The sequence below is a fragment of the Lithobates pipiens genome, unplaced genomic scaffold, assembly GCF_037356315.1.
Source record: "Lithobates pipiens isolate NorthernLeopardFrog02 unplaced genomic scaffold, aLitPip1_a1.2 Scaffold_28, whole genome shotgun sequence".
Classification (NCBI taxonomy): domain Eukaryota; kingdom Metazoa; phylum Chordata; class Amphibia; order Anura; family Ranidae; genus Lithobates; species Lithobates pipiens.
Genome location: NW_027507789.1, coordinates 189,014,858 through 189,041,280, shown reverse-complemented (window position 1 = coordinate 189,041,280; position 26,423 = coordinate 189,014,858). Strand labels below are relative to the sequence as shown.

At 42.9% G+C, this 26,423-nt stretch overlaps 1 protein-coding gene across 1 annotated transcript in view; it reads left to right on the top strand.

Annotated features, from left to right (window-relative positions):
• The window catches only part of SMARCD2 (SWI/SNF related BAF chromatin remodeling complex subunit D2), an 85,429-nt gene that overhangs the window by 49,766 nt on the left and 9,240 nt on the right, over positions 1-26,423 (top strand). Inside the window, exons 2-11 of the mRNA XM_077460167.1 lie at positions 362-546; positions 2,466-2,508; positions 4,210-4,332; positions 8,344-8,463; positions 10,228-10,323; positions 12,036-12,137; positions 14,121-14,282; positions 15,201-15,298; positions 22,773-22,908; positions 23,989-24,111. Coding sequence (XP_077316293.1) covers positions 362-546; positions 2,466-2,508; positions 4,210-4,332; positions 8,344-8,463; positions 10,228-10,323; positions 12,036-12,137; positions 14,121-14,282; positions 15,201-15,298; positions 22,773-22,908; positions 23,989-24,111 — 1,188 coding nt within the window. The remainder of the gene's footprint in view (positions 1-361; positions 547-2,465; positions 2,509-4,209; positions 4,333-8,343; positions 8,464-10,227; positions 10,324-12,035; positions 12,138-14,120; positions 14,283-15,200; positions 15,299-22,772; positions 22,909-23,988; positions 24,112-26,423) is intronic.

Below are 26,423 nucleotides of genomic sequence, written 5' to 3'. Positions count from 1 at the left end.
AGATTCGTCCACCTATGCTATTTAGTACTCCTTCTTCACACAGGGGCAATAAAAGCAAGTGGTTGATCCCCATTTTTACTGCTCCCCAACCACCCACCTGCAAGTGGATGTGGCAGCCAAAGAGGTCTGCCCCGTGCAGCCATTGGTACACTTGCTACAGCAAATTTATAGTAACAATTTAGATGCAAATGCAGAAGTTACTGTCATTTTCTGGCTTAATACTGGTCACAGACTGCATTGTCTTTTGATGTATAGCATGTCTGCATTATGGAGTAATCACCTATTTTTCTCCGTTCCTCTAGTTCTTCTTCAGGTGTAGTGTTTTCCACTGCTAATATTATTTTTATGGTTTTTTTTCCAGAGACCTGGAATGCTTCCCGGAGCACGGATGCAAGTGCCAGGCATGCCGGTTGGTTCACCCATGATGCCAGGATATGGTGCAGGTTCTCCCATGAGGCCTGGAATGAATCCTATGTTGATTGAACCATTTAGAAAGAGACTTATGGCCCCACAAGGGCATCCTTCTGTAGTGGCCCACAGGAGGGGGTAAGTAATGCAGATGTTTCTTGAGTTTTCCATTTTATTAAGCCCAATTGCAGTTATATTTATTTCATTTTGGATAAAACAAAGAACTAAAATTTTTATCAGGTTTTCAATTCTGTCTATGATCCTATAGTGAAAATTTGTCATCACTTCCCGTCCCTTTGAAGACAGTAAAAGAAATGGGGCGGGTACAGAAAGAGCCCCCGGTAGCAGTCATGGGGCATAATGGGTTTTACTATTTCTGATTCTATCATTTACAATCCTGGTCTACTGATATTGACTAATGTAATACTTTCCTGTGTGGAATCCAAAGACAATTTCGAATAGGCATATGTACAAAGCTCACTGACCATACCATGTTGTATTTTGAAGTATACTGGATTTAAAGCGGAGGTCCACCCTAAAATGGACCTTCCGCTCATCGGATTCCTCCCCCCCTCCGGCGCCACAATTGGCACCTTTCAGGGGGGAGGGGGGTGCAGTTACCTGGATAATTCAGGTAACTGCACCCACTTCCGGGCTAGCTCTCTGCGGAAAGGGGCGTACATTACGCCCCTTTCCGCAAGTGCCCGCCCCCTTCCGCAAGTGCCCCGCTGCCTGCTGGGAAACACACAGATCCCAGAGGCAGCGGGGACCGTCCTCATTGCGCAACGCGGCTCGCGCATGCGCAGTAGGGAACCGGGAAATGAAGCCGAAAGGCTCCATTTCCTGATTCCCATACCCAAGATGGCGGCGGCAGCACTCGAGTGTCGAACTAGAGATCGGCTTCGGGTGCCGACATTGCGGGCGCGCTGGACAGGTAAGTGTCACTATTTTAAAAGTCAGCAGCTGCAGTATTTGTAGCTGCTGACTTTTAAAAAAAAAAACGCGGAGTCCCGGCGGACTCCCGCTTTAATTGTTCCTGTATGGCTTGAAATTCATAAATAAAGATAAAAAAAAAAAAGAAAAAGAAATGGGTGGTAGAGGTAAACCATACCTCCCAACATTTTGAGATGGGAATGAGGGACACCTACTAGCAAACGTATGTAGGCATAGGGCATGCCCCCTGCCACACCCCCTTAAAGGGGACATAACCCAAAAAAAAGGTTATTTAAATCCTTTTTTTTTATTGCTTTTTTTTTACCACTAATATTTCTTTATATTGCCTTTTAAAATTGACAAATGCAGCAATTTGGATAAAAGGTTTAGCACTGGGAAATACATTTTGAAAGATAAAAAGTGCATTTTATATACAACTATATGGATCAGACCAAAATGAGGAACAAATGAAGAGGAACAGGGAGAGAGGGACATTGCTCGAAATCAGGGACAGTCCCTTGAAATCAGGGACAGTTGGGAGCTATGGGTAAACTTAGACAGGAAAACACAGGAGGCAATAATAAATAATAACCCTTCCTAAGGCCACACATTATGCAATTTTCTGTGGTTGAAGAAAAGAAAATCACTTCATTCCCCATCAACACAGTCAGTATTGATAGCAGGATCCCTCCAGCTGGTTTCCTCCTGCGTCAATACACAATAATCCCTGCTGCCGGCTATATCCAGCCAAAAAACAAACAAAAAAAAAAGGAGGCTAGTTGTACTGAAGATGATCAATAGACTTCAGTACAACCAGCCAGCCCATAGATGGATGGAAATTTGTCCTGTTCCTGCTGAACTGGCTGAATTTGATCCTTCTATGGATGGCTTTAGTCCACTAAAAAAGGTATTTGTATTTGCCACAGTTGAAGAGATTTATTGTCACTTCCTGTCCTGCCAAGAGATTGGGGGAAAGGTCCCTTATATAGACACAGCGCAGAGTAAAAACGTGGCAGAGGCTCTTATCCCTTACCGGTCCTACCCAAAACAAAATATAAATGTATGGCTGGAGTTGGATCTTAATATTTTCTGCAATGTTATAACACTGAATTTTCTTTTTTTAGAATGAAGAGAAGGAAAATGGCTGACAAGGTTCTGCCCCAGAGGGTAGGTAACAGATTAATGCTGATGATATTAAAGGGAACATTTTAGGTAATGTGATAAAAGATAACTTCAAGATCAGTGCTGTTCCTTCAGCTATAATCTATTAACCATTTGACCTCCGGACGATTTACCCACCCGTTCCTGACCAGGCCATTTTTTGCTTTTTGGCACTGCATTACTTTATCTGACAATTGCATGGTTGTGCAACACTGTACACAAATTAAATAAAATTAATATTTTTTACATAAATAGAGCTTTCTTTTGGTGGTATTTGAGCACTTCTGGGTTTTTTATTTTTTGCGTTTATAAATGAAAACAGACTGAGTTTTGAAAAAATATATTTTTTTTACTTTCTGCTATAAAACATATCCAATAAAAAATTGAAAAAATCAAATTTCTTCATAAATTTAGGCCAATATGTATTCTGCTACATATTTTTGGTAAAAAAAAAAAAATCCCAGTAAGCGTATATTGATTGGTTTGCTTGAAATGTATAGCATCTACAAACTATGGTATATATACTTGAATTTGTATTATTTTTTTTATTTTTTTATGGTGGCGATCAGGGACTTATAGCAGGTCTGCGATAGTATATGGAAGGCAATCTGACACTTTTAACACTTTGTGGGAACCAATGACACCAATTCAGTGATCAGTGCTAAAAATGTACACTGTCACTGTACTAATGAGACTAGCTGGGAAGAGAGTAAACCTCTAGGGCGATCAAAAAGTAAATGTGTGCCTAACCAGTGTTTATGTGTGTGCTGTGAGGTGCTTTCACTAAGGGATGTGTCGGTTTTGCTTCTCTAATTTTTTACATTGACAGAGCTCTGTCCGGTTTTCCTCCTTGCTGATCAACGGGTGCCGGAGGGCAATCATTAGTCTAGATATTGTGATCTGGCACAGGAGAGCCGGCCTGCCACCATGATCCTACAAGAGGCATTCCGCTGGTGGTTAAGAGAGGCAGAAAGGATAAAGTTCTGCTTCGGCTGACTGTCCATTTGCACGAAGGGAATAGATCAGAACCCAATCACTATCATCTAATACTGTATATACTTTAATATGCTATTGTCATTTCAAAAATAGCTCTCAATCTTTTAAAAACGTCAGCTTTTGTTAAATATAATACGTGTTGGTCCTGCCATCTAGGTCCTTGTTGGTGTACTTCTTGTTAAGGGTTGACAGCTCCCAGTTGTGCACCTTAAAGTGGAAGTAAACCCATCGATTTAAACAGTTAAAAAAAAAAAAAGGGGCATGCCAGGAATGCTAACTGCACATTGGCTGTGCTCTCAGCCAAACTATGAAACCATCCAATGGCTGGTGTCATAATGAATCACATGTGCAGCACCATAGCAGTTGAAGATTAAACAGAGGCAAAGATGGCAGCTTCCTTGGCTGAAAACGATAGGGGGGTTTACTTCCACTTTAACTGTCACCCTGTTACATACTTTGCTGGCAGAGACTACACGCAGCTGTGCAGGCATGGTTTAATGTTGTCAGAAAGTCAATCCAGAGCAATAATGTATAGCTGACACTGGAGTCCATGTAGACAGGAAGTGGCTAAAAACATAGTGTTTTGGCAAACTAAATGTCATTCAGTTATGGTTTTGATCAACTTGAACCCTGGATCAGTTTTGCTTGATAATATATGTTGTTTCAGGTTAATGCACTTAACATTACATTTCATAACTTCTGTCTGTACAGATCCGAGAATTGGTCCCCGAGTCACAGGCATACATGGACCTGTTGGCTTTTGAAAGAAAACTAGACCAGACAATAGCCAGGAAAAGGATGGAGATCCAGGATGCCATTAAAAAGCCCCTGACCGTAAGTACTTCCTGATATTGGGAATTCAATTAGGAATTTATAGGAAAAACTATTTTACTGGCCACAAACACAATCACTTACTGTATTGAAAAATGAATGCATTTTTTAAGTGGAATAATGGCAACAATATTCAGATGAAGTGTATATGACTGTTAAACTTCTTTTAGTTCCCCATTTTCTTTTTAATCAGATTGCTTGTAAACAAAGCAAAGTCTTTAAATAATTAGAGAAGAATGCTATATAAAGTAAAATCTGAATTTTAGGGTGCTTTCCATGTACAGTGCCTTGAAAAAGTATTCATATCCCTTGAAATTTTCCACATTTTGTTATGTTACAACCAAAAATGTAAACATATTTTATTGGGATTTTATATAAAAGACCAACACAAAGTGGCACATAATAGTGAAGTGGAATGAAAATGATTAACGGTTTTCGAATTTTTTTACAAATGAATATCTGAAAAGTGTGGCTTGCATTTTTATGCATCCCCCTTAACTCTGATACCCCTAACTAAAATCTAGTGGAACCAATTACCTTCAGAAGTCACTTAGTAAATAGAGTCCACCTGTGTGTAATTTAATCTCAGTATAAATACAGCTGTTCTCTGAAGCCCTCAGAGGTTTGTTAGAGAACCTTAGTGAAAAAACAGCATCATGAAGGCCAAGGAACACACCAGACAGGTCAGGGATAACATTGTGGAAAAGTGTAAAGCAGGGTTAGGTTTTAAAAAAAAATCCCAGGCTTTGAACATCTCACGTAGCACTGTTCAATCTATCATCTGAAAATGTAAAGAGTATGGCACAACGGCAAACCTACCAAGACATGGGCGTTCACCTAAACTGACAGCCAGGGAAGGAGAGCAATACTCAGAAAAGCAGCCAAGAGGCCCATGGTAACTCTGGATGAGCTGCAGGGATCCACAGCTCAGGTTGGAGAATCTGTCCACAAGACAACTATTAGTCGTGGACTCCACAAATCTGGCCTTTATGGAAGTGTGACAAGAAGAAAGTAATTGCTGAAAGAAAGCCATAAAAAGCCCAGTTTGCAGTTTGCAAGAAGTCATGTGGAGGACACAGCAAACATGTAGAAGAAGGTGCTCTGGTCAGATGAGACCAAAATCTAACTTTTTGGCCTAAAAGCAAAATGCAATGTGTGACAGAAAACTAACACTGCACATTACCCTGAACACACCACCCCCACCGTGAAACATGGTGGTGGCAGCATCATGTTGTGGGGATGCTTTTCTTCAGCCGAGACAGGGAAGCTGGTCAGAGTTGATAGGAAGATGGATGGAGACAAATACAGGGCAATCTTAGAAGAGAACCTATTAGAGGCTGCAAAAGATTTGAGACTGGGGTGGAGGGTCACCTTCCAGGAGGACAACAACCCTAAACATACAGCCAGAGCGACAATGGAATAGTTCAAAGCATATTCATGTGTTAGAATGGCCCAGTCAAAGTCCAAACCTAAATCCAATTGAGAATCTGTGGCAAGGCTTAAAAATTGCTGTTCACAGACGCGCTCCATCCAATCAGACAAATCTTGAGCTATTTTGAAAAGAAAAATGGACAAAAATGTCACTCTCTGGATGTGTAAAGCTGGTAGAGACATCCCCAAAAAGATTTGCAGCTGTAATTGCAGGGAAAGGTGGTTCTACAAAGTATTGACTTAGGGGGGCTGAATGCAAATACACGCCACACTTTTCACATATTTATTTGTAAAAAAATTGTAAACCATTTATCATTTTCCTTCCACTACATAATTATGTGCCACTTTGTGTTGGTCAATCACATAAAATCCCAATAAAATACATTTGCATTTTTGGTTGTAACATAACAGAATGTGGAAAATGTCAAGGGGTATGAATACTTTTTCAAGGCCCTGTATTGCATTTCAAATGTAACTTATCTGAGAAGTGATTTTTCTCTCAGGCCACAGTATCTTTGTTTACCTAATGCTGCATTGTCTTCTCTGCAACATGCTCTTTGTAGTGCAATAAAAAAGATTGGCTGCACAATCTCCCACAATGGGCCTAAAACTTATAGGGCTCCTTTACAAGACATGTAGGTCAGGCAGGTGCTGGGACACCTTCCACTGCCACATAGACAAGGACACTGTACACCGCTAAGGTCAGTGAATAGAGGGAGACATTCTAACTGACGTACTGATTACTGTAATATAATAGGGGCAAGAGTGTTTTTGTAGAAGGGCCCCTTGCGGACTGTATCCACGTGTTTATTTTCTTCTTAAAAACACTGCATACTGTACACCTGTTGAACTTAGGGTTGCCACCTTTTCTTCAAGCCAAACCCGAACACTTTTGCAGCACATGGACATTTTATTTTTTTGCAGTAAACACTATAGTATTCTAAAAGACCTTGGCTACATTTGGTTGCTCCAAGGAGAGTAGTAGTATTTGTGTATGACTATCTTGGTTACTTGGGGGGGCACAGCCTGGTCTGAATAATGTGTCCAGGTTTCAGGTGGACTGAAACTCGGACACATGATTCAAAACCCAAATTGTCCGGGTGAGTCCTGGACAGGTGGCAACCCTAGTTGAACTGTAATGCCATGTACACAGCAGACTAGGTCCGACGGTCTTCCCAACGGACTTTCGGCGGAGTTCCAACGGACCTTCCGAACGAATGGACTTGCACACACACACGAACAGACTAAGTCCATTCGAAAGTCCTTTAGTTTTGAATGTGATGGCGTACGACGGGACTAAAAAAGGAAGTTCAATAGCCAGTAGCCAATAGCTGCCCTTGCGTCATATTTGTTCCGTCGGACCAGCATACAGACTAACGGTTTTCCCAATAGGAATTGAGTCCGTCGGACAGATTTGAAACATGTTCTATTTCTAGGTCCGTCTGATTTTTTTTTTTTTTTATGAAAAACGATCGGATTAGCCCACACACGATCGTATTGTCCGACGGACTGATTCCTTCGGACCTAGTCTGCTGGAAGGTCCGGTCGTGTGTACGCGGCATTAGAAATCCAGTGAGCTCCTCGCCTCCTGCTGAAGCTAACAACACTGCCTCTGCTACACTGAAATCTCAAGCAGTGTTGTCAGCCCCAGCACTTTTCTCTGCTGGACAACAGAATGCCCACCCCTCTACTTATCTTCATAACATAACAGAAGCTGCCATCGTGTTGTCAACTCACTACACACAGTTAGGAGCTCACTGGATTTCTGGCAGGGTCAACTGTTTTTTTTCCTGTGCTTGCAATGTTTTAGGCTGCATTCACACCTGAGCGCAGCGTTTTCAAGCAGAAAATCGTGCAAATTTACTGTGATTTTGCGGCGTTTTTTGCAGCGTTTTTTACCACGATTCGCTGTGTTTTTTACCGCAATTTGCCGCGATTTTGTGCAGGGCAAAAGGTCACCAATGTTAAAAGTAGAAAAACGCCCAAATCTGATCAATTCAAGCGACAAAAAAGGGTCCGGAACTTGTTTGAGCTTCAGGCGTTCGGCTTCAGGCGATATGGAGTGGAGATGTGAACCATCTCCATTGAGAATAATAGATTTTTTCCTCTCTAGCGTTTTGTAGCTTCAGGCTTCAAGCTACAAAACGCTCAGGTGTGAATGGGGTCTTAAGAGACTAAAACATGAAGAAATGTGCATGTTGTATGGCAGAGATGTGTTGTATAGTTTTATTTAAACAAAGACTATTCAATGGTGTGGAAAAGGAGTTCTGTTCAAACAAGTTTACAATCTAATCCATGTAATCACTTAAATGGTGACTATAGTCTAGCTGCCTGTCAAAAAAAAAAAAAAAAAGAATTTCTTGGTGCTCATTAGGCTTTGATGGAGTCAGCTTCTTGATGAAGCCTGGTTGATGTGCTCTGGTTTTAATTCTATTTTTACAAATCAGTCCCTTATCCTCATTATCCAAAACCAAATGTGTGCTTTTGATCTACCCGTTGTTTGAGAGGTTTAATTAGACGGAGTTAGTGCAGATCTCACACTGCCTGAGACACGAGTTTCTGACAAAGAATTTCACTTTCCAGCAAAAGCGGAAGCTGAGGATATATATTTCCAACACATACACTCCCGGGAAACCTGACGGAGAGGAAGCAGAGAGAGTCAGTTCCTGGGAGCTGCGGGTTGAAGGAAAACTGCTGGATGATGTGAGTAAGATTGTACTATTGTAATGATCGTGACAAAGTTTGAAACACCTGGGCCTTATGCCATGTATACATGAGCGACTTTTCCGTCGGACTTCCGCTCAAACTTGGCTTGCATACACACGGTCACACAAAAGTTCTCTGAACTTTCGACCGTCAAGAACGCGGTGACGTACAACACTACGATGAGCTGAGAGAATGACATTCAATGCATCCGAGCATGCGACCAATTTTTTTTTTGTGCATGCGAAGGAATTTTGTGCGTCGGGATTGCTACAGACGATTGGAATTTCCGATCTGAACTTTTTCAGACCGAAAAATAGAGAACATGCTCTCACTCTTTTGCTGGCTTGAATTCCGCCAGCAAAAGTCCGATGGAGCATACACACGGTTGCATTTTCTGACTAAAAGCTCTTACCGCTCTTTTGCTAGCCGAATTTCCGATCATGTGTACGGGGCATTCGTTTCACAGGAGTAAGAAACAGGCGTTTGATTCTGGTTAATTAAAGAAAATAAAAACTTTTCCCTCTGGGTGATCTATATACATTGCAGAGATTTTAAAGCGGTCCTCCACCCTGAAGTGGAAGTTCCGCTCATCTGATCCCTCCCCCTACGGTGCCACAATCGGCACCTTTCAGGGGGGAGGGGGTGCAGTTACCTGGATAATCCAGGTATCTGCACCCACTTCCGGGACAAGACCGCCGCAGATGCCCTGCCCCCCCCCCCCCCCCCATTGTGTTCTGGGAAACACACAGTTCCTAGGACACAGCGGGGACCAGCAGAGACGCGCAGCGCAACTCGCGCATGCGCAGTAGGGAACTGGGCAGTGAAGCCGCAATGCTTCACTTCCCGATTCCCTGACAGAGGATGGCGGCGGGGGCAGCAGAGAGACGAACAATTGCTCGTCATCGGCCGCCGTCATCGCTGGACCCTGGGACAGGTAAGTGTCAATTTATTAAAAGTCAGCAGCTGCAATATTTGTATCTGCTGGCTTTTAATATTTTTTTTAAAGGTGCAGAACCGCTTTAAACTTTGTTGCAGATTCCTACCTTTTGTTATTCTGAAGAAATAGCTTGTTTGTCTGTGTCCATGTGTAAAGTGAATCTGTATGGTTGTGGTTTTATAATTGTCAATCAGCTGCTGCACCTGCAGGGTTCTAATAAGGAATGTGGCAGGGTCTGCATCTATTTAGACGTGATTTCCTACTGGGAATATCACCAAAAATGACATTTTTGTTGCAGACGATGTTCAAACTCTGACTTGCATGTTAGTGCAGACTTCAGGGGAAATCAGTAAGCCAATCACACATATCTAGTGGGAGTTCTGTACACCATTGGCATTGTTGGTGGGGGGGAATCAGAGCCAGGTGCTCCACAAGGCTATCTAGGTAAGAGCCTAGGACCCCCCCATAGATGTCATGCAGACATGTTCCTGCAGTAAACCAGGGTAATAGCGCAACTGGTCAAAGCTGTGCACCTGCTTGTCACTTCACAGGGGAGGATGCACTTGATATCAGAAGAAGGGCTGAGGGCTATGCCAGCACAGACAATGCAGATGGGGCAGTATTTATGTACCGATTGCAATCATTTTCATTGTCAATGAAAGGGATGGAGGGGTACCAAAGCTGCTACTTTGACTAGGGGCCTATTCTGCCTTACTCAGTCTCTGGGTGGGATGAGTAGGTAACAGTTGTTGTATAGGTGGCCTTAGGCGAGGCTTTGATTGGTATGATGGTGTAACAGCCAGATTTTTCCTGTATTTTAACAGCCCACTAAGCAGAAGAGGAAGTTCTCTTCATTCTTTAAGAGCCTTGTTATCGAGTTGGATAAAGATCTTTATGGGCCAGACAACCACTTAGTGGAGGTAAGTAAAATACCAACTGAAAGAAGTCCTGTTCTTAAATCATAAGCAAAAAGCATCACATGCCTATAAAATAAAAAGAATATTGTTTAATAAATTACTGGATACAAAATTTTTTATTTTTTTTTACCCTGGATGGCTTGGCTTATATGTTAGACCAAGACTTACATCTAAAAAAATGTTGTGCCTGTGGCTAACCCCTCTGCTAAATTGTACTGGTTCAGCACAGTATAATATAATACACCGATTAAAGTCCATGTAGGTTAACGTGTATCTATAGCCAAAACTGTTTTTGTTCTAGATAGAGTAAGGAAAGGTTAGAATTTCTGTCAGGTTATACTGCTATCTGGGGCTCAGTTAAAGAGATTTCCCCTCACTTTCCTGTTCTGGGGACAGGGTTTTATCAGACAGGAAGCGAGGGAATATCTGTGAAAAGCACAACAATAACACTGTAACAGGGATTCTAGCATTCCCCTACTTGAAGAGGGAGTAAACCCTGATGGGTTTACTTCCTCTTTGATTCCCTGCAAAGGTAAAGCATAATGGACTACTATGCATCGCATAGTAGTCCATTATGTGTCACTTACCTGACACAGGAGCCAGCGAAGTCACCGCTGTCCCCTGTAGTCCGGCGCATCCATCTTCTCGGTGGGTCTCGCTGCTCCTGCGCTGTCATTCGTCGGAGCCGCGATGACGTTACTCCCACGCATGTGCACGGGAGCCGCCACTCGCGGCATAACGCCGTTAACTGCGGCGCGCTCAGTGCGCCTGTGCGCATGCGCCGTAGACAGCGGTGCCTGTCTTTCGGCAAATATCTCCTAAATCGTGTATGTTTAGGAGATATTTCTTGGACCTACAGGTAAGCCTTAATCTAGGCTTACCTGTAGGTCAAAGTGGTTTGTAAGGGTTTACAACCACTTTAAAGTTTTTGTAAATTCTCCTTTATTTTTAGTTAAAAATAACAAATATCTTATACTTACCTGCCCTGTGTAATGTATTTGCACAGAGCAGCCCAGGTCCCTCGTCGGTGCTCCTGGCCCCCATCACTTCTGTTGAGTGCCCCCCACAGCAAGCAGCTTGCTATTGGGGCACCCGAGCCGAGTCACAGCTCCCTGTGTATGGAGCTGTGGCTCGGCCCTGCCCCCTTTCTCTCCTCATTGGCTGACTGAGTTTGACTGACGGGAGCCAATGGCGCTGTGCAAATGTATGGATCAGCTTTTCAGCTACAGTGTATAATAGCATAGGACAAAGCCGGGCAATGTTTCCCAAGTAGAAAAAAGATGCCAACATTTTGTACTTGTGGATCAAAGGTTAAACTAGCATCAAATATACCCCTAGATTTTCCATTTTAAACTGAAGCTCAAATACAAGCTATTAGGACTGGCCTTACATAATTTATGGGGGGTGCCAATAAGCATGACTTTAGTCTTGTCACAGTTCAATTGTGAAGGAAATTGTGGCCATCCAAGGTTTTTTTTTTTTATCACATATACAGTTACATTTATTGCTATTAATAGAAAAATAATTAACCATAAAATAGTTTGTGTGGGTATTACAACACAGCAGTGTCAGTGTCCTCTAGTGTCTGTTTTGTTTGGCTCACAGAGCAATTTTTTTATACATGGAGCAAAAATAATCCTATGGCATTAGTGAGGGAATCAAAACGATTTCCACTCTCTAAATACATTTTTACAAGAAAACTCCTCTCCCTCCAGTGGCACAGAATGGCAACCACTCAGGAAACAGATGGATTCCAGGTGAAGAGACCAGGGGACGTGAACGTGAAATGCACCTTGCTTCTAATGTTGGACCACCAAGTAAGAACACTGAGATGTTGAGATTTTGCAGTGTTAAAAGAATAAATCCATCTGTTGAAATAACCAGAACAATATCCCATGCTATTTTTTTCTGGTACAAACTGGGGGCAAAACTAAAGTTCAACTTTAGCCATTTTTTTAACAGATCTAACATTTACAAAACTTCCTAACATGCTGAGGGAGCAGAGTGACATAAAGATTTGCTTTTTAAGCCCTGTACACATGATCAGGATATCGTACAAAAAATACCGCTTTCGAAGCGATCATACGATAATCTGATCATTAGTACACAGCTTTCATCCAAAATTGTCCGAAAGGGACAAAATCGAAAATTGTTCTCGTACAATACCAGACCGTATGGTTATTGTTTAATCGGCACCGTTTTCGGCCAAATATACTTTACATCACTTCCGAAATTTTATTCTGTCATACGAGAATTTTCGTATTTTAGTAACCTATTTGTTTTGGATATGAAGACAAGCATCTGAAAAGAAAATTGGACAAACGATCTTCCGAAAAATTTAATTTAGGCGATATACCTCATCCATATTTAAATACTCAAAAAAGAACTATAGAACCTTGCGGACTTTACTGGTACCAGAGAAGGACAGTAAAACAGACATTCATATCAAATATTTTTATTACAAAAAATTCCTTAAAATAGGAATAAACTTATATCTGTAAAAACATCGATCAGGTGCTTATTTGGATGATACAGGCCAAATACTCAGTGCTTGTGCATAATATTCTTTGCTATTGTTTTAAGAGGTTGATGTGTTTCACAAAATTGATTCCTTAGGGCCTTATTATCTTGACTGCAAAGACAAAAATGGCCTATGCAAAAGAAAATGCACAACAAATCAATATGAGTAGGTAATATACTACATAATATATAGCAGCAAGATATACTATGTTCATCTAGACAACCTAATCCGAATGGTCAAATTTTGGAAAGAATTTTCTTTTGAAAATCAGAAAATTTGTGCATTTTGTGATTTGATGGTGCCACTATTGATTTCGAAATTCCACCAACCAAGCCTTCAATTTTACCTCGAAATTCGACCCATGTATGGCCTGCCTTACATGCACCTGTTATGAGCCCAGCAAAGACCAATGGTGTGCCGTGTGGCGCTAGGCTATAGTATACCCTGTGGCGCAGCATAATAGTACGATACACAAAAATGAAAATGGATTTATCCTGTACAAAGGAGCATAAATAATTAGATGACTAGCTTCATACTCGGGCTAAACCAATATTCAACCAACAAGGGATCAAAAATATTGCATTCACTCAGTAAATGGGCCTCATAAAGAGAAGATCAACACTAAAAAAGAAATTGCATGGCAGCAGGATGTTCACCAAGAACTGATATGGCCTACAGTTCATTAACAATTAGAGATGACATGGCACCGTTGATTTATCCTAAGAGACAATCATTCCTCCGATGCACATAAACGTCCGATAATCTCATTGTGTGTACTAGGCTTTAGTCTTCTGCTTCTCCTTTCACTGTCCAATCACAAGTTTGGGCGAGGAACAAGATCTGGTAGTATTACTTTACCCCACTCTGTCCTACAAGATCAAAATGAAGGTGTAAATCTTCAGTTTTGTGTTTATTATTATTATTGTACGTTACAAGTCAATGGAGGCACGTGGCACAATCATTTGGCTTTGTATTGATCATGGCATATGGTAAAAACAACGGATTCCAATAGTAGTGAAAATCCAAAATTTGTATAACCGTATGTCAGTTTGCTTGCTGGTGACTATGCAAATAAGAAATAACTGATTTAACTAAAGATGGCCTGTAAATAAACCTCTGTATTTGGCTCTTGTATGTATAATGGAAATATTTTTTATTCTAGGAGTACAAGTTGCATAAAAGTGATTGTCCATGTAGTGTGTAGCTAAGATAGGGTACATAATCTGGATACAAACAGTTCCTTATTAATGCCTTCCATTGTGCCATTGTGCTTTGGCAGCCTCCCCAATATAAATTGGACACCCGCCTGGCTCGGCTCTTGGGTGTTCACACTCAGACTCGTGCCAACATCATGCAAGCTCTGTGGCTGTACATCAAGAATAACAAGCTTCAGGACAGCCATGAGAAGGAGTACATCAACTGTAACCGGTATTTCAGGCAGGTAAGAAACACCTGCAGTAGCAGGAGCGACTCTCCATTTGTTATGGAATAACAAGTCCTAGCATGCATGCATGGCCTTCCCATATATCCATTACCAAAGCCTACACACGTGTGTCTACCTATGCATTTGCCACACCTCTTGGCATTTCATGGTTTTCTGTGACCTTCATGATTAATTTCATCTCTAGGTATATATCAGTGTTGCCAACCTACCAGATTGAAATTTACTGACACGGCACCCAAAATTTCCAGGCACAGCCAAGTTTTTACTGGCATTTCCAAAAGTTACAAAATTACAGTTTTAAGTGCAAATTTTAGTATTTAGGCTACAAACAAGTACAATATGCAATTAGCAATGTGATTTAAGGTAGATATTAGGGCAAAAAAATGATTTCTTATTTTATTTTAGATATAGTAAGTAGCTCAAGGACAGCACTCAGGAGGGCAAGAAATTAGAATAGGAAGACATACACACACACACACACACGACTCTTGGTCCCTTCAGTCTAAACAGCTCTGACAGTCCCGCTCCTGACCTGCCCTGCTCCTGTCCTGTAGACCCACACACTAGGCTCTGGCTCTGTTTAGCTACCTTGCACCATGACATCACACGACACACTCGGGCACCACCTCCGCCAGAGCTGCTTGGACCGACCCCTATATCACAGCCATATTTTTTACTGGCAAATTTTTCCCTTTACTGGCAGGAGAAAAATTGCCTGTTTTTTACTGACTGCCAGTAAAAATACTGACGGTTGGCAACACTGGTATATATGTCATAAATACTTTGTATGTATAGATATATTGTTTTTTTAAACTTAGCAATAAATATACACAAAAATATACAGAATTTGTTAAAAAAAATATACTGAATTTGTTCAGTTTTGTGCTTATCTGTTTTGGGTACTTACAAACACAGATCTTTAACTGCATCCGAATGAAGTTCTCCGACATCCCCATGAAGCTGGCAAGTCTTTTGCAGCACCCGGATCCCATAATAATTAACCACAATATTAGGTGAGTAAAAAACACTTCACTGAAAGAACTGCAAGTTAGTTTATGGCACAATAATAATTCTTCCCATACATTTGTAAAAAGTTTAGAACCTTGTTAGAAAAGATCATATAAAAAGTGAAACTAGTATGGTGATAACTGCTGATTTCCTGCCCAGTCATAATGCCAACTGTAACCTCTCTTAGCCCTTGTACACACGGTCGGACATTCCGACAACAAAATCCGTCTGATTTTGTCCGACGGATTTTGTCCGAAACTGGTGTTGCATACACAGGGTCAGACAAAGATCGTTCGGGACGTGATGACGTTCGTTCGTTACGACGGGACTACGGCTAGTAGCCAATAGCTTTGGTCTTGTAATTTGATCTGAGCATGCGTAGCACTTTGTCCGATCGGAATTCTCTACAAACGATTGGACAAAGTCCGATCGGATCATGTTGTCGGAAAATTTTATATCCAGCTCTCAAACTTTGTTGGTCGGACATTCCGACGTAAAAAGTCCGATGGAGCCCACACACGGTCGGATTATCCGACAACATGGTCCGATCGGACATTTTCCGTCGGAATTTCCGACCGTGTGTACAAGGGCTTAGAGTGAACCTGTGCTTTGCCCAAACAGGACAAAGTAATAGGTTTACTTTATTTATCTATCCCAGCATATACATATCTTCATTTTGCTCACCCACTGTCTTGGTCAGTCCCTAGGAGAAAAAACAAACAAAAAACCTGTTTAAATTACAATTTGCTAGACCAGCCCTGTCACATGGAAGTCCTTCCTTCAGCTCCTGACACTGAACAGAGTGGAGAGCAAAATAAAGGTAAGTATATGTTTTTGGGAGGAATAAAGCAAACCTTTTGTGTTGCCTTAAGCCTGGGTTCACACTATTGTGATACAGGAACCAATGCGATTTCAGTGCCGTTTCCTGCGTCTCATCTCTCCTGCAGGCAGTTCACACTGCCCAATGCGAACTGCTTCTGATGTCAATACAAAGTTAATGACACCCCCAGATCAGTTCGCAGATCGCAGTGCTAACTGTGAATTTGCACAGGAATTGCATGGATCGCATGGAATTTGCACAGGATCGCATGGATGTGAACACCTATGCAGTCCGATTCCAGTGTGGGGAAAAAAAAGGTTCCTGCACCTTTTTCATGCAAATCCATTGTGATTTGAGCCATAGGACTACTGGGGGGGTGATGTACAGGGGCAGAGCACACAACTGTATGTTGAGGGGTGATGTGAAGGGAGCAAAAAGGACTACTGAGGGGGATGGGTGGTGTAAAGGGTCAGGGGACACTACTGGGGTGGGGAATTAATGTGAAGGGGCAGAAAAGACTGCTGGGGGAAGTGATGCAAAGGGGCAGAGCACACTACTGTGTGTGTGGGGGAGGCGAGATGAAGTGGGCACAAAACACTAATGGTGGGGGGTAGGTGGGTGTGAAGGGGGGTATGTAAAGGAGCAGAGCACACTTTTGTGTACTGGAGGGGGGGGGTGTACCGTGTGTGTGGGTGGGGGTGATGTGAAGTGGGCAGAAAGGACTACGGGGGGGGGGGGGGGGTGGCTGATGTGTGTGGGGGGAGCAGAGGAGGACCATTGTGGAGGGGCAATGTGAGAGGGGCAAAAGGCACTACTAGGGGAGGGGGGTGGAGCAGAGAAGGACACTACTGGGGGGTGATGTGGGAGGGGCAGAGGACACTTCTGTGGGGGGGGAGTGATGTAAATGGGGGTTCAGAACACTACTGTGAAAGGGGGAGGGGAGCAGAGGAGGACACTTCTGTGAAGGCAGTGATGTGGGGGGGGGGGGGTGATGTAAATGGGGGTTCAGAACACTACTGTGAAAGGGTTAGGGGAGCAGAGGAGGACACTACTGTGGGGGCAATATTGTGAATGGGGGTTCAGAACACTACTGTGGAGGGGCAGAGGACACTGATGAAAGAACAGGATTGTGATCTAAGAGGAGAGGGGGCTGTGATGTGAAGGACTTGGACCTCTGCTGGAGGAAAGTTTTACTGATCGGACCCCTGTGAATTGTACACCCCATTTTGCCTTACACCCTGATTTCTGGTGCACCTACCTAGGCCAGGGTGATGTCAATGGGACTTCTCACGGGATTCTGGAAAAGCTAAGGATTCCGATCTCAAAGTAAATCTATCACTGGTATACACTTAAACAATTTCTTTCCTCCCATATGTAATTCATGAATACAGTAGAGCCCCTTACATTTCCAGCATGTCCCCTAGGTAGTGTGTGAGTGGAGGTTTTGGGGAGAGGGTGGTCAATCTTCGGAAAGATGGGTGGTCTACACATTCATCCTAGATCTGGACATTCCTGGGCCTAGTTGCCTTTTAGTAGCGCACCTCCTGGTGCCTGCAAGCAAGTAGGTATGGCAGTTCCAAAACAATACATTAAAACCTCTTCTAATGGAAGAACACAATACAGTGTCTGGCTCCACTAGCATTCTCCTTTACAGCGTTGTGTTTATTACAAAAGTACATCTGTGCTTTAATTGAACACTACCGAGTGTTATAGACAAACATGCAAAGTGAACTGTGAAAGGCAGGCAATACTATACATTCCTCCCTCGTTTTAGAAGACAGATGTCTTATTTTGATAGAGATTATGGGCTGTAGTGCCTTCTGTTTTAGGAAGCACATACTCTATATTAGTGCAGGGGATTCGCCTATTTTCAGAATGTTTTCTTGACACCCAACTGCAATCTACATAAAACCCCCACACACAAAACAGAGATTTCACAGATTAATCATTTTCAGATTGGTATATGGAGGAAAAAACACCAGCATGCTGCTTACTGAACAACAGGAAGCATATGTGTTTTTAAAGAAGTGAAACTTCATGCTTAAATTTCAACACGTTTCCCTTTGACAGGCAACATATGCTCAGCTTGGCGCAAAATTGATTTGTACTAAAATTATTTCCCTTTAGGATCATCCAAATCTGGTTTGTTAAAGTCCTGACAGGGTGTAATGCACCTGGGGCTGACACTTATACACTTATATGATGTGCATAACATTCGTTGTGCCTTCATCGCTCCACTCATCACCGGACGAGCTGTAAACTGCTGGGGGGATTGCCAACCACCGCCGCAACCGATGCCGCAAAGTATGCACACTGCTATACAGGACCATCTGTTTTTTTTATTTTTTATACCTCTAAAGGGAAATATCAGTTCATAACATATACATTTTGTAATGTATACGTTGCTAGAAAGGAACTGTACTTAAAAAAAGAAAAAGTTTATATACATACATGTGAAGGAATTTTGTTTAAAGGTGAACTTCTGGAAAACGTAAAGGAGAAGTATAACCAAAGCTCTTTTGGCTATACTTCTTCTGGGGCTGAACGAACTGCACTCCTGTGACCCGTTTTCAGTCACAGAGTTGGTTCAGGCTCTGAAAAGATCTCAACCATATGGTCGGGATCCACCTAGAAGCCTGGACTTGGCAGCTGGCTCAGCCTCTCAGCGATCCGCTGAGAGCCTAAGCCAGCCCCTCCACAGCCCAGCACTCCAGTGAGCGCTGGAGGGGCAGAGCAGAGAGTCATAGACTGACAGTCCCCAGCTCTCTTCTCAAGGAACACTGGGCGATCAGTGGTCTTTGACCGCTCAGTTCTCAGTCTTTTGCCCCGTACGCACAAGCGGATGTCCCCCGGCGCCTCTAACACAGAGAACCAAGCGATCTAACACCGCCGATTACTCAATTCTCAGAGCTCCCTCACTGGAGAGCTGGGCTGTGGAGGGGGGCGGGGACAGAATTCCGCTCAAGCTTGGCTTGCATACACACGGTCACACAAAAGTTCTCTGAACTTTCAAACGTCAAGAACGCTGTGATGTACAACACTACGACGAGCCGAGAAAATCAACAATGCTTCCGAGCATGCGTAGGAATTTTGCACGTCGGAATTTGTACAGAACTTTTTCCGACCGAAAAATAGAGAACCTGCATTCAATCAAAATAGAGAACCTGCGGGAATTCCGCCAGCAGAAGTCTGATGGAGCATACACACTGTCAGAATTTCTGACCAAAAGCTCTCATCAGACTTTTGCTGGGGGAATTTCCGATTGTGTGTACGCGGCATTAGAGTTGGCGAGAAACCGATGCTGCATCCACCTAGGTGAGTATACATTTTTTTTGTTAACCTATAGTTCTCTTTAAGGCTGGGTTCACACTATCTTCACACTATCTTCACATGTGGCTCACAGCAGGGGTCCGGTGCATCCCCGTTCACCATTTTAGGTCCAATTTCAGCCCGCATTTTTGTCTGAATTCGGACCTGAAACAGAGCAAAAGACACACAGAGCTCCTCTGCAAATTTGCACTGGAGCCACAGCGGAGATATGTGAACTGGCATCCACTATTTGCAGTAGTGTGAACCCAGCCTTAAAGTCCCCCCTTGCATTTCGGGCTGCAGCTCATTTATGTCTAGGGGGGACCAGGTAAAGCAGTTTTACTTACCTGATCCTCCACTCCCGCAGGATTCTTCATGCTGCTAGACCAGTTCTTGCAGCCTCTCCTCCCCATGTACTCCACTAGTCAGATGCCTCTGATGTAGTCAAGACTAGTGCAGGGACCATAGACCTGTACTGGACATAAGGACTCCAATGGACAATCCACTACAAGAGTGTAGGGGAGTACCGTCTGCTGGAGGAGCAGAGGATCAGGTAATTAAAAGTGCTTTTATCATTTCCTAGAGCAGTTCACTATTGCAGTGCAGGGGCAGCTCCACTGCAAGGGGGACCTTCAATTTTCCCGGAGGTTAGCTTTAAAGGGTTGAAATATACTGTATATGGTCCAAAAAAGAAAAGTAAAATGCATCCACTCTCTTTGGGGCACTTTAACACTGGTGGACTATGCCAGCGGGTCCACCTGCTCGGTGGGGTTAAGTAGAGAGATAGCCTTCTGAGCTATCTCTCTGCCTAACCCCACTGAGCAGGTGAATGACAGGTCCGTGTCCACTCCGCTTATGCAGAGCAGACACAGCCTCCGACCCGATCTGTCTATTTTTAGCAGATCGGATGTCGGTGGGTGTAAATAGACACATGTTCGTTTACATCCGCCATTCCATAGAGGGCAATGAAGGGTCTGGACGGGTCCCGTAAAAAAACTGTAACATTAATTTTCCGACAACATGATCCGATCGGGCTTTGTCCGATCGTTTGTAGAGAATTCCGGTCAGACAAAGTGCCACGCATGCCCAGATCAAATTCCTAGACCAAAGCTATTGGCTACTAGCCTGAACGTAGTCCCGTCGTAACGAAATAACGTCATCACGTTACGAACGATCGGATTTTCCAACGACTTTGTCCGACCGCGTGTATGCAACACCAGTTTTGGACAAAATCCGACGGATTTTGTTGTCAGAATGTCCGACCGTGTGTACAAGGGCTTATAGTTGGCCTCTTTTCTTCTAGGGGAACGTACTATTTCTTTTAGTATAACAAAAAAACATTGTATTGTTGCTTTTTTTATGTTACACTGTTCACAGATGTTTTGTTGGTTGCTCTGCTGACGCTATTTAAATAAAAAATGTATGAAGGAAAAGAAAAAGAAAATCATCAACATCTTTATTAGGTCTTATTAAAAGCCACAATCAGGAATCCATACACTAATGAAAATTCCACAGCCATATACCCACACATTCTGGAGAAGAGAGTGAGACACAGGTTGGAAATAGTCCATCTGCTTTTGCTGGCACGAATCTTCCTGCAGTTAAGACAGAAATGGCACCCTGCCTGGCTGCCATGCCCTTCTAACGGCTACAATACGGTATTTTTTGAGTCATCGGCACAGAAAAAAAATCTGACTACACTTACTAAAAGCATGTAACGAGTCTGACTCAGAATTCACCAAAAAAAAAAGGATTATCTTGACTTCCAGCCAACTAGAGGTCATCAGGTCATATTTCCGAGTCAAATAAAAAAATCCCCCCCCCAATCTCCCAAAAGTAGGGAGCATATGCTCCGCTCTTTTGGGGGAGGTTTTTAAATTTGATTCATAATTGTGGGATGGTGCCACTGAGAGAAATTTAAATGTGTATGGTGTGGAGGGTTCCACCACTCCTGATACTTTGATTGACCTTTCAATGACAAGTCAATAATTCCTTATCGCAGTACTTAGAAAAAAAGGAGAGGATTGGTAAATGTGTGTGAAATCAGTCTGTCTAATCCAATAAAGCAGCAAAACAAGAGAAACCTGGTGCCATTCGGCACAATTGTACCCCTCAGGATTTTAGCAGACAGACCAGATATGTATAAAAAAAAGTAGGTTTATTACAAAATATATATATATATATATATATATATATATATATATATATATATATGTATATTGTAAATACAGATAATGTTCATTATAAATACATCAGTACAGGCAGTCCCCGAGTTACCAACAGGTTAGGGACTGCCTGTGTGTTCTGAAGTTGGATTTGTTCGTAATCCGGACACGCATGCGCAGAGTGGCGTTTCTGATGTTTTTTAATGTTTTCCAACGTAGTTTTCTGCTGTTTTCCAATGTGCCTGCTGGCGCCACCTGCTGTTCATAAGTAGGAGTCATTCGCCGGAAGTTGGATGATCGTAACTCCCTGTATAGTATAGTATACTGATGTATTTTATGATGAACATTATCTGTATTTACAATATATTTTTGTAATAAACCTCGTTTTTTTTATGCATATCTGGTCTGTCTACTAAAATCCGGAGGGGTATCCGGAGGGGTACAACCGTGCCGTATGGCACCAGGTTTCTCTTGTTTTTCTCAGTACTTATTTCAGGTCAGTGACTTATGCCCTGTACACACGACCGGTTTTCCCGTCGGAATAAACTCTGAAGGTTTTTCCAACGGAATTCCACTGAGGCTGTCTTGCCTACACACGATCAAACCAAATTCCGACCATCATGAACGCGGTGACGTACAATGCGTACGACGGGACTAGAAAAGAAGTTCAATAGCCAGTAGCCAATAGCTTCCGTCTCGTACTAGCTTCAGAGCATGCGTCGTTTTTGGTCCATCGGAACAGCATACAGACGAGCGGTTTCCCCGATAGCAATTTGTTCCGTCTGAAAAAATATAGAACATGTTCTCTTTCTAGGTCCGTCAGAAATGTCGGCGTAATAAGTCCGATGGGGCATGCACATGGTTGGAATATACGATAAAAAGCTCCCGTCTGACTTTTTCTGTCGGAAATTTCCGATCGTGTGTACGGGGCATTACAGATTATTGAAGGCTAAACATCAGCATCACAAGCCAGAAAGAGAAATCAGCAGCGGCAGCCTACATATTTATATCCTGACAGGTTCCCATTAAAGTATTAAAATATCAGGAGCTTTTATACACCATCACCCACTCAAAACTGAAATATCAATCATTCAATGGTTCATTTGGTTCCTTGCTAGTGTTATTAGTAATTATTCCATAAGAATCAGTTTGGATTTTAATGCTTTATTTACCCTTTTGGTTTAGTGTGGACCCTAACGATCAGAAGAAGACAGCGTGCTACGACATTGATGTGGAGGTGGATGACCCCTTAAAGGCCCAAATGAGCAACTTTCTTCAGTCGACTACTAACCAGCAGGAGATCGCCAACCTGGATGTCAAGGTTAGAGTTACCTACACTCTGCTAATTTTGTTAAAGGATAAGTTCACCTTTGAGAACATGCTCCATGTTCCACCTGTGTTTAGGGTAGAATATGTAAGCCCTTGTACACACGGTCGGACATTCCGTGGAAAATGTCCGACCGGACCGTGTTGTCGGATAATCCGACCATGTGTGGGCTTCATTTGACTGTTTCCGTCGGAATATCCGACCGACAAAGTTTTAGAGACAACATGATCCGATCTGACTTTTTCCGATCGTTTGTAGAGAATTCCGATCGGACAAAGTGCCACGCATGCTCAGATCAAATTCTTAGACCAAAGCTATTGGCTACTAGCCTGAACATAGTCCCGTCGTAACTAAATTACGTCATCACGTTACGAACGATCGGATTTTCCAACAACTTTGTCCGACCGTGTGTATGCAACACCAGTTTCGGACAAAATCCGACGGATTTTGGTGTTCGACATGTCCGACCGTGTGTACAAGGGCTTACATGTTCCCGCTCCTGCAGCCACTCCCCTCCGTGACAGTGGACCAGGGATGGTCACTATTTAAAAAGAGAGTGGCCGTGCGGGGCTCCTCCCACATTGCCACATCATTTATTCCTTCACAGTGTTCAGTGAATGAATGAACAACAAGTACTGACAACCTCTGCAGCTGACGTCTTGTAGCTCTCAGTGAACTACCAGGTCGCTGTTGTTGTGCTGTGGCAGTTCATTGATTCTTCCTTTTATCGTGTAACTGCCTGCCTGTACGATGTATACTTACACTGACAGTCTACAGGAGCCCTGCATTGCACCCGAGATCTGCTCCTACAAAAAATAGTAAATTCACTTTTTTTTTTTTACCCGCAAAAAAAAGTGCATTTTTTTTTTAAAGGTGAACATTCAACTACTGTATATCAATTGAAAGGTGAGTTAAATTGCAGTAGACAGGACAAAAGTTAAAATATCTGAGCAATTGTCCCATTCCAGTCCGGCATCTTGCAAAGTGATTTGGTATTTCAGATGACCTATGTCACTTTATGTCACATCATTTTATACTTGCTAACTGTGTTGTTTTTTTTTTTTTTCTTTTTAGATTCATGAGACGATTGAATCCATCAACCAGCTGAAGACACAGAGGGATTTCATGTTAAGCTTTAGCAACACCCCCCAGGAATTTATCCAAGACTGGCTAAAATCTCAAAGCAGGGATCTCAAGGTGATTTGCACATCACAAGGGCAAAACACTGATTAGATCTGTGAATACTAAACATTTTGGTTGTCTGCACAGTTATACTTAGCAAAACGTAGTCACGGAAATAAGGTCTGTGTAGTAGCAGCAGACTCCTTTTGTGAGGTCATTGGCCCCATACACACGATCAGAAATTCTGCCAGAATTCCAGCCAGCAAAAGATTGAGAGCAGGTTCTCTTAATTTTTTGGGTCAGAAAAAGTTCAGATCAGAAATTCCGATCGTCTGTACAAATTCTGACGCACAACATTCCTACGCATGCTCAGAAACAATTCGATGCATGCTCGGAAGCATTGAACTTAATTTTCTCAACTCGTCGTAGTGTTGCACGTCACCGCGTTCTTGAAGTTGGAAAGTTCAGAGAACTTTTGTGTGACCGTGTGTATGCAAGGCAAGCTTGAGCGGAATTCTGTCCCCGCCCCCCTCCACAGCCCAGCTCTCCAGTGAGTGATCGGCGGTGTTAGATCGCTCGGTTCTCTGTGTTAGAGGCGCCGGGGGACAGATGCAGCATCCCCCTAGGTAGGCATTAAATAAAAAGTAAACCTATACTTTTTTTTTTTTTCAATTCCTGTGAAGAATATACAAGCATATATAAACATACAGATGCTAGTATTTAACTACAGTGCCATCTATAGTCCAGAATCCATAGTACATGCTGTTGCACTTCCAACTGCATCCATGCAAACTGTTGCTACTACTTCTAGAAGAGAGGACATAAATAAACATACCTAAACATACCTTTAGCACAGGTAATTGGTCAGGGGGTTGTTAATCCACAAATTGAAGGCATGAAAAGGGTTAATAGCACAGGAATGTTGTGAAATTTAGCTTTATCATTATTTCTGTTAGGCTGGTAACACACGGGCAATTCTTCCACTAGCAACAGATTGCCAGTGGCAGGATCACTAAAAAGACTGCCTATCTGTACCTATGGAATTTCTCCCTCGGTAGACAGATGCAGCGAGGTGCCGTTCTATCCCTGGCCCAAATGCTGCTGAATCAATAATTAATGATGTGCATGACATCTCATTGCCTCAGCAGGAATGGGAGCGATTCCATAGAGACACAGAGGCAACCTCTTAGCCACTGCTGAGTTCCACAAATTGCCATCTGCAGGATTGCTGGGGGCAGAGTTGGCCCTGTGTCATTATCCTTACACATAACACCTGAGCTCTGTATCACAAAAGCCCTTTTAGCAGAAATGGTGCAGCTTCTTTTCTAACATGACAATGATGTTTTGTTATGCAGTTATTTTAGACACAAAAGGAAGGGCTTAAGTGATTTCTTGATTGCCTACTTTAATTCTGTATTATATCTTGGTGCAGCTCCCTACAGTTATTCTATACCATATTACACTGAGCAAAATTATAAACGCCTTTGTTTTTTCCCCTATTTATCATTATCTGAAAACAAAGAGCTACGACTTTTTCTATGTACATAAAAGGCCTATTTCTCTCAAATATTGTTCATAAATCTGTCTAAATCTGTGTTAGGCTGCTTTCACACTGGGGCGGTATTCAGGCGTTACAGCGCTAAAAATAGCGCCTGTGTAGCGCCTGGAAAAAACCGGCCCCTTTCTCTCCAGTGTGAAAGCCGGAGGGCTTTCACACTGGAGCGATGCGCTGGCAGGACGGTGAAAAAAGTCCTGCTAGCCGCATCTTTGGAGCGGTGAAGGAGTGGTGTATTCACTGCTCCTAAACCGCTCCTACCCATTGAAATCAATGGGACACCGCGGCAATACCGCCGGCAAAGCGCCGCTGCAGCGGCGCTTTGCGGGCGGGTTTAACCCTTTTTCGGCCGCTAGCGGGGGTTAAAACCACCCCGCTAGCGCCCGCAGACCGCCGCTAAAACGACGGTAAAGCGCCGCTAAAAATAGCTGCACTTTACCGCCGACGCCGCTCCCGCTGCAGTGTGAAAGCAGCCTTAGTGAGCACCTCTCCTTTGCCAAAATAATCCTTCCATCTCACAGATGTGTCATATTAAGATACTGATTAGACAGCATGATTATTGCACAGCTGTGCCTTAGGCTGGCCACAATAAAAGGTCACTCTAAAATGTGCTTTCACTGTATGGGGGGGGGGGGGGGGGTCCGAAAACCAGTCAGTATTTGGTGTGACCACCATTTGCCTCATGCAGTGCAGCATGTCTCATTTGCATAGAGTTGATCAGATTGTTGATTGTTGATTGTGGAATGTTGGTCCATTCCTCTTCAATGACTGTGCGAAGTTGCTGGATATTGACAGGAACAGAACACACTGTGGTATACGCCAATCCAGAGCA